Raw genomic sequence first — 7,843 nt, 5'->3', positions numbered from 1 at the left:
ACATCAAAAGTCACCTGGGGAGGATTTTCTTCTTCAGGGGGAAAGTATTGTTTCAGGCAAGAAAAGATCATTTCAATCAAAACTGCTAGGTACTTAAACTAGACCCAAGTCCAGAGCCTGAAAAGCCTGACTTGAGGTTGAAGCTTCTCTCTGGGCTCAGGAAGCAGCCCCAAATGAGCCCCTACCCCTGGGAACTTGGGTGCCTGCTCTCTTCTTCTCATCCATATTCTCTTCAGGAGGGTCACGGAGCACAATGTCAGCTCTGCCCCTGGACGAGCTCCAGATCACCTACAAGGACCCGAAGACAGGAAAGCTGAGGACTTCACCAGCGCTGGTGAGTCGGTGCCTTAAAGCCCTTCAGCCTGATATTATCATTCTTGCAATTTCAGAAGCAAAAAGTAAATTCTTTCTTTATCTGTTCCAAGAATGCCACATGGTTGGTAATTCAGTACCTGGGACCTCATTGGTCCTCCAGGCCCAATGTGGAAGTTTCCTTCTGTGCAGCAGTTGAGTTTGAGTAGTGTTTCTCAGGTCCCCAGTCCCCACCTTCCTCTCAAATCACGTAACTTTGACTCTGAAGGCTGATGGCAGTTCTGATTCAGCCTGAGCTGGCCTGAAGCAGAAAGCAGATTTGACCCTGGGGGAGTTGTTCAGGTTTCAGACTGGACTGTTTGAGAACCTTTAAAACTGTTCTCGGTTCTTCAGTGGAAACAATGATTGCAGAGCATGGGGCTGTCTTTTATCTCAACTGATTAAGAAGGCCACATAGCGAGACTCGGCAGGATTTGTGAGGCTGAAAAATAAGGAGGCTGTGAACATGCCGATTACAAGTGGCGGAGAGATTAGAGCCATGGAGAGCTGCCAGGCTGCTGAAGTAGGAGACTGACTCGGGGACTGGAGTCCCCGTACCCACTTGTTGCTTTCCCAAGAATATGAGCTTACTGTGAAAAGGTGGGAGGAAGTATTTTCTGGGGGCTTGAGTAAAGTCGTGGGAAACAGAAGCTTGGTGTTTTATTTCCTGCCTTCTGGATAGATTCTTATTACTTCCTAAATACTCTCTAATAATAGTACCTCCTGTTTATAAAGCACTCGTTGTGTGCCAAGCTGTTCTAAACACTTACCTGGATTCTCACGTAAGCTGTACCCTGGCCCTCTAAGTCGGTGTTTTGATTTTACAGGTGATGTAACAAAGCAGTAGAAAGATTTTGTTCAAGGTCACAGGACTAGGTAAATGGGGTAGGCAGAATGGGGACCAGACGTCACTTGGAGTGGAAGCAGGATAGCAGCAGGATAGAGCACAGGCTAGGTGTTAAATCTCGCACCTAGTAGTGTGGTTTTCTTAACCTCTCTGAGCATCACGATCAGAAAGGGTCATTGTAGAGTCAGCATTGTGGAGCGGTTATGAGGCTGAAGTAAGAGAACTGTGAATTGGCTTTGTGCCTGTAGCACATGGTTGTTAAGTGCCACCAAGTCAGTTCCGACTCATAGTGACCCTGTATAGGGTTTCCAAGGAGCAGCTGGGTTTGAACTACCTTGTTTAATAAATGAGAATTGTGGTGATGGAGTCCTAGTGTTTCGGATAAGCACTGGACTGCTAACCACAAGGTTGGCGGGTCAAACCCACCAGTTGCTCCTCAGAAACCCTATACAAGGCTACTGTGAGCCAGAACTGACTCAACAGCACTTGGAAGCAGCAACAATGGTGGTGGTGACCACAGTGACAACAGAAGTATTGACCGAGGGGTAGAAAGAGGAACAAGCTGAGGGATACAGCACTCTGATAGAGGAGGGGTCTTGTTGGTTAGTCTGCAGGCTCCTGAGGTGCTCCTAAAAGTTGTCCTGAGGTAGGTACCCACCCTACATTTATCCCCTGAGCTGATTTTGGGCAAGAAGATCTATCGGCATAGAACAGCTGCCATGCTAATGTTCATTGAGTAGCCATTGTGCATGCAGCACATACTTGGTACTGCTAAAGCCCTGAGAGAAATAAAGTCTTTGGCCAGAAGGATTGAGTGGACTCATAAATGGAGCATAGAGAGAATAGTACAAAACAGCCTCATATCAATATCTAGATTAATAGAACAGAAGTTTGATGGGCAGAGAGTGTTCAGAAAGCTTCGTGGAGCAGGTAGGACCTTACCCAGGCTTGAAGGGTGATATGGGACTTGGGTAGAAGAGAGAACACAGTTGGATCCTATTGTAACTCTACTCTGAAACCTTCCACGGTCCCCCATCTACAGAATAAAACCAGTACTCTTGAGCTTGGCATTTAAGATCTTCAGAGACTTGGGTAGGATCTGGTCCTCCATTATCTCTGTTCATCCCTTTGACTAGCCAGCAAATGTGTATGGAGAGTCTGCTCGATGATAGGGATTGGGAATGCTTTGGTAAGCAAGGCTTACACTGTCTCTGGAGATGTACAGGCTACTGGGTGATAAGGCAGGCTACCTTTTAACTATAACTCTATTGAAGTGTAATTGGAGGACTAGAAACCCACACATTTAAAGTATAGAATTTTGTAAGTTTTGACCTATGTACACACCTGTGGAACAATTACTATAACCAAGAGATTTCCACCCCCACCCCCAGCCCCACTCCTGAAGTACCCTTTTGCTCATCTTCTCCTCTCTCCCTGCCCCTGATCTGAAAGCAGACACTTTTAATAGAGTTCTCCAAGCACTGCTCTAGGATGAGAACGGAGTGAACCTCGAAACACGTCTGGAGTGGGAGTTAGGGAGGACTCCTGGAGGAGGTGAGATCAGAGCCAGACTCAGATCTGCACAAGCAGTGAGTAGGTCTGCCATGTAAGCTTTGGTCCAAAACCAGCCTAGTTGCTTCCTTAGTTTAGCCCTGTGACCTTGGGAAGATTCTGAGCCTTGTTGAGTTTTCATTCCCTCTTCTGTAAAACGGGGGAGAATACTGTCTCCCTTTTAGATTGTTGTTAAGTGCTATCAAGTCAGTTCTGACTGATAGCAACCCTCTATAGGGTTTCCTAGGAGCAGCTGGTGGGTTTGAGCTGCCGACCTTGTGGTTCAGGGTCCAGTGCTGATCCTACAGCACCACACCAGGAAGCCCCCCCCTTTTAGATAGTTGATGTAAATTTAAAATATACAGGAAAAGACAGATTGCGGGACAAGCCTACCAGCAGCTGGCACACGGCAAGTCTGGTAGGCTTGATAAGCAGTGGCTTTGGTTGTTGCTATTCCAGCATTTTCTCCCTCCCAGTCCGTCTTCTACTGCCTGGTGCAATCTGTGCCATTGTCATGCTGGCCCTTTTTTGTTGCTGTTAAGTGCCGTCTAGTCAATTCCAATTCAAAACCACTCTGTTTAGGGTTTCTGAGGAGTGGCTGGTGAGTTTGAACTGTCGGTCTGGTGGTTTGAACCAACCTTTCTGTCCAGTGCGTATCAAATAGCACCCCACTTATCCGTCCAGAAAACTTGTTTGTTTTCATGAAATTTTCCATTTTCTAAGACCCAACTCAGGTGCTGCCTGCCCTGGAAAACTCCCTTGTCCTTCCATTGTAGTTAGTGCCTTTCTGCACCCTGGTATCCCTCTGCCAGGTTTTGAGGGGTCAGTTCCTCTAATTTCTCCTTACTTGGTAGTTTTAGGTATATATCTTCCTGTTGGAGAGAGGGCTCTGTGAGTATCTGGATGCCTTTTTTTCACAGCAGGCCCCCCACAAACATTAGCAAGATTACAGGAAATGTTAGTACTTCATGGCGGGGGCGGACATCTGTGTTAGGGTGACAGAGGGTGGTGAGAAGCTGGCCTGAGAGATGAGGTATCTACAGAGAGTGATGGGGGTTAGTCAGTGGTTATGATGGGGGTTAGTCAGCTTGAATATAGGGAAAGGAGTTTAGCCTCTAGATGGTAGTTTTCAATTTGTTTCCATCAGCACAGTTCTTTCTCAAACAGATGTGTACCTAGAACCCCACTATATAAGTTCTGACTTCAATGCTATGGAGTCCCAAAGACCCATCCAATAGTGACCCTCAAGAAATCCTGCTAGAACCCAAAAACTCTAGTTTGAAAAATTACGTTAGACATTAGAGGCATTAAGTGGTTCTTGAGAAGTTGCCTAATCCTGTGGCCTTTGGATGGACAGGCCTGGAAGTGGGTGGACTGTGGTTAATAACAGCTGAGACTTTGCCTGGCCTTTCTCCTGTTAGCATTTCCCGTATGTAGTCAGAAAGCAGCCCTTAAGTAGTCAGAGGAGAAAACTGAGCCTGTCGGTTTCTCTTTAAAGTGAACAAAGTAGGGTTTGTTCATGGCAAGGTAAGGGTGAAACTGAGCCAGCCCTTCAGTGACTTGATTGGAATCTTTTGTTTAAGAAAATTACCAATTACCGAAGCTGTTTTCTAATTATAACAAGAGTACAACAAAGCGATGCATACAGTATGATGCCATTTGTATAAGAAAGAAAACAGCAGATCCAAACAAACAGTGTCTCTTATGGCTCTGCCTGAGGTCATACTGGGTGATGGGTGACTCCCCGTGGTCCCAAAGACACATCTCCCTGTACTGTTTACGTTTTTCAAAGAAAAGATGTTCACTTGTGTCATTGAAAATTAATTTTAAAAAAATAGTGCATGTTCAGTTCAGAAAAATTGGAAAATATACTCAAGCCATAATCCCAACTCCCAGAGATAACCATTATTCATTCTTTGGTGTGAATGTATTAAATATCTGTATTTATGCAACCAAACTCAAAAAAGCTCCTATGAACTAGAGAAATTTGCATTCTGCTTTTTCTTCCCCTAACCTTTCCCTGCCTCATTAACTATTCTTCAAAGTTGAGGCTTCTAAATGACCACCTGGAGTCCTGGTGGAGCACTGTGGGTTAATGCGCTGGGTTGCAAAGTTAGTTTGAACCACAAAGTTGGTGGTCCAAGCTTACTAGCTGCTGCTCAGAAACCCTACGCAAGGTCACTGTGAGTCGCAACTGACTCAGTGGCCCTTAACAACAACAGTAATGACTGCCCAGTATTCTCTGGAGGTTATCAGGTTTCCTTTGTTAGATACACTTAGTTCTTTATGCTAAAAAACTTCTGAAGGGTCACTGTTGTCAAGTGTTGTCATTACTGTGGGTTGGCAAATGGGCCTTCACTGACTAACCTCTACCATATTAACACATAGTTTTTGGATCCATAGCACCCTGAGCAGAAGGCAGACCAATATTTTGTGTTATACAAACCACCCCCTAAAGACAACATTCCTGCCCTAGTGGAGGAATACCTGGAACGCGCCACCTTCATAGCCAATGACCTCGACTGGCTCCTGGCCTTGCCTCACGATAAATTCTGGTGTCAGGTAACATTCTATCAAAATTAACTCTAGACAAAACGCATGACTTGCTATTGGTTGGTTGCTACTATTGTATTTTTTCCTTCTAGAAGATGCTTTTTTGTGTACTTCTTACACGGGATCCTTAACAGCAAATTGTGATTTTGATTGCTCTGTCTTGTGTCACAATCTTAATGATGTCTGCATAATGCCTTTCCAAGTGTCAGTTTTAGAACCTGTATTTAGCCCTTGACTCATTCATTTCTCCTTGGTCCCTGGGGGTTGGAATGTTTGCAGCAAGCCAGGGTTGTTGGACCATGAGCCCCTGCCCTGCCCACTTGCAAACCCTCAAGCCTCTCCTATCTCCTGACTTAGGTTATCTTCGATGAGACCCTGCAGAAGTGCCTGGACTCCTACCTACGCTATGTGCCCCGAAAATTTGATGAGTGGGTGGCCCCGGCCCCTGAGGTTGTGGAAATGCAGAAGCATCTCCATCGAAGTGTTTTTCTCACCTTCCTTCGCATGTCCACTCACAAGGAATCCAAAGTAAGTCTCGTGACAAGTCACCACCCGACACCCAACACCTCTGTGCCAGACTCACCAGCCCTGGGAATGAAGTTCTAAAAGCATCGGGTTTCCTCTTTGTCTCCCCTCAGCCTTTATTCCCACCACTGGGGATGAAATCTGTGCCACTGCCCTATCCTCTCATTCACCTGGCTGCTCTGTGTTACACCAGTGTTTTCTTCAATGGGAGCTGAGGGCATTCTGCCAGTTGACACGTGACTTCACCTTTACTGTGCGTCAAAAGGTGGAAGCATTGATTCTAAGTTTTTTAAGGAACTTGTGTGTGCATTTCAAAAATCTACCGGCTGCCTGATTTTTTAAAAATAAATAAATGCTCTCTGAACAATTCAAACATTACAGAAATATATCAAGAGTGAAAGTCAGCCACAAAAATTCCTCCTCCCTGAAATAACCACTGTTAAGGTACATGTTTCATCAGAGAATTTTTTTTTTTTCTTGTGTGTTTGTATTTATTTCCAGCACAGGATTCAAACAAAAAATTTGCAGGCTGTGTCTCACTTTGACACAATTGAACCAACCCCAGCCACTACTGGCAACAAATTTTTCATCATGATCACTTTCACTTACTGCAAGGTACAAAAATCATTGAAAAGACTTCCAGCCTTTTCCTGCACTAAAGAAAAACCAAACCCACTGCTGTTGTGTTGATTTCAACTCATTGTGACCCTCTAAGGTAGAGTAAAACTGCCCTATAGGGTCTTCAAAGCTGTAATTTTTTACAGACCTTGACTACATCTTCCTTCTTTTGGTTAGCAGCCAAGTGCTTCACCCAGAGATTCCACTTAAAGCTTTAAAGACAGAAGAGTCGATCTCATTTGTAACCCAGGCACTGCCTGTATTTTTTTGTTAGAATATGTACAGCAAAATATACTCCAACTCACTGTTGCTACATGTGTAGTTCGGTGATACTGACCAGTCTCCGAATTGTGCAACCTTTCTCCCTCTCCTTTTCTGAGTTGTTTCTCCCCCATTAGCATGAGCACATTGCCCTCTAAGGTTCCTATCTCATCTGTGAAGTTGCTAGTGTCACTTTGATCCCATAGAGATAGTTCTTAAAAGCATAATGCTCAAGGCAGACTTTTTTTTTAGTTTTTATTGTGAATTGAGTGAAAGTTTACAGGGCAGATCATTTTTATATTCAACAAATCATATACTTTGTTTCATTACAATGATTATAATCCCCTCCATGTACCATCAGTTAGCAGTATTTCTCGCTATTCATTTTAGCTCTTTTTTTTTTTTTTTTTTCCTTTAAACATTCACGCATATGTAATAATTTATACCCCCAAAGGGCACATTCTGCAAGCCTGGCCGCCAGCTCTCAGTCCCTCTCTTTCTGTGAATCCAGAGTCCTCAGCAAGGCAGACATTTTAAACTCGGTTTGCAAAATTCTTGTTTGGTCTTAAGATGACTTCAGTGCTATTTTTTATTTAAGATTTAAAGATAGTCTTGGGGCAATAGTTTCAGAGGTTCATCCAGCCTCCATGGCTCCAGAAAGTCTGGAGTCCATGAGAATTTGAAATTCTGTCCTACATTTCTCCTCTTTTAATCAGGATTCTTCTTTGGACTCTTTGATTAGAGTGTTCAGTCATGATACCCTGCATCATCAAGTTCTTTTGGCCTCATGGCAAAGGAGGCAGCTGTTTAGGGAAACAGCTACACCTTTCATTTCCTCCTCCCTTTCTTGATTGTCCTTCCTCTGTTGTACGTGATGAATAGACCAAAGTAGAATCTTGCTTCCCCCTGTCCCCCTCCCCCGTTTATTTTTTAGAACACAGAATATTGAGCAGAAAGTACTGTGAGTTCCCATATATGAGCTTTCTTTTTGAAAACACTTTTTCAGTATCATTAATTAAGTGCCATCCTGTTGGTTCCAACTCTGTAAACATACACAAAAGTATAATGAACCCCATGCACTCAAAGGCCCAGCTTTAACAGTTTCCAACATTTTACTGATTGTGTTTTACCTTCCAG

General features: G+C 44.1%; 1 protein-coding gene across 2 annotated transcripts in view; it reads left to right on the top strand.

Annotated features, from left to right (window-relative positions):
* The first annotated feature begins 253 nt into the window (after window positions 1–253).
* The window catches only part of ASCC2 (activating signal cointegrator 1 complex subunit 2), a 40,033-nt gene continuing 32,443 nt past the window's right edge, over window positions 254–7,843 (top strand). The window contains exons 1-3 of one of the 2 annotated variants that reach the window (XM_006869229.1): window positions 254–334; window positions 5,153–5,311; window positions 5,660–5,830. In XM_006869229.1, the coding sequence (XP_006869291.1) occupies window positions 254–334; window positions 5,153–5,311; window positions 5,660–5,830 (411 nt within the window). The remainder of the gene's footprint in view (window positions 335–5,152; window positions 5,312–5,659; window positions 5,831–7,843) is intronic. The other variant, XM_006869230.1, reaches the window with a different exon arrangement.

Source organism: Chrysochloris asiatica, unplaced genomic scaffold, assembly GCF_000296735.1.
Source record: "Chrysochloris asiatica unplaced genomic scaffold, ChrAsi1.0 scaffold00128, whole genome shotgun sequence".
In the NCBI taxonomy this organism is placed as follows: domain Eukaryota; kingdom Metazoa; phylum Chordata; class Mammalia; order Afrosoricida; family Chrysochloridae; genus Chrysochloris; species Chrysochloris asiatica.
Note: the sequence above shows the minus strand (reverse complement) of the source record. Positions and strands in the feature narration are given on the sequence as shown.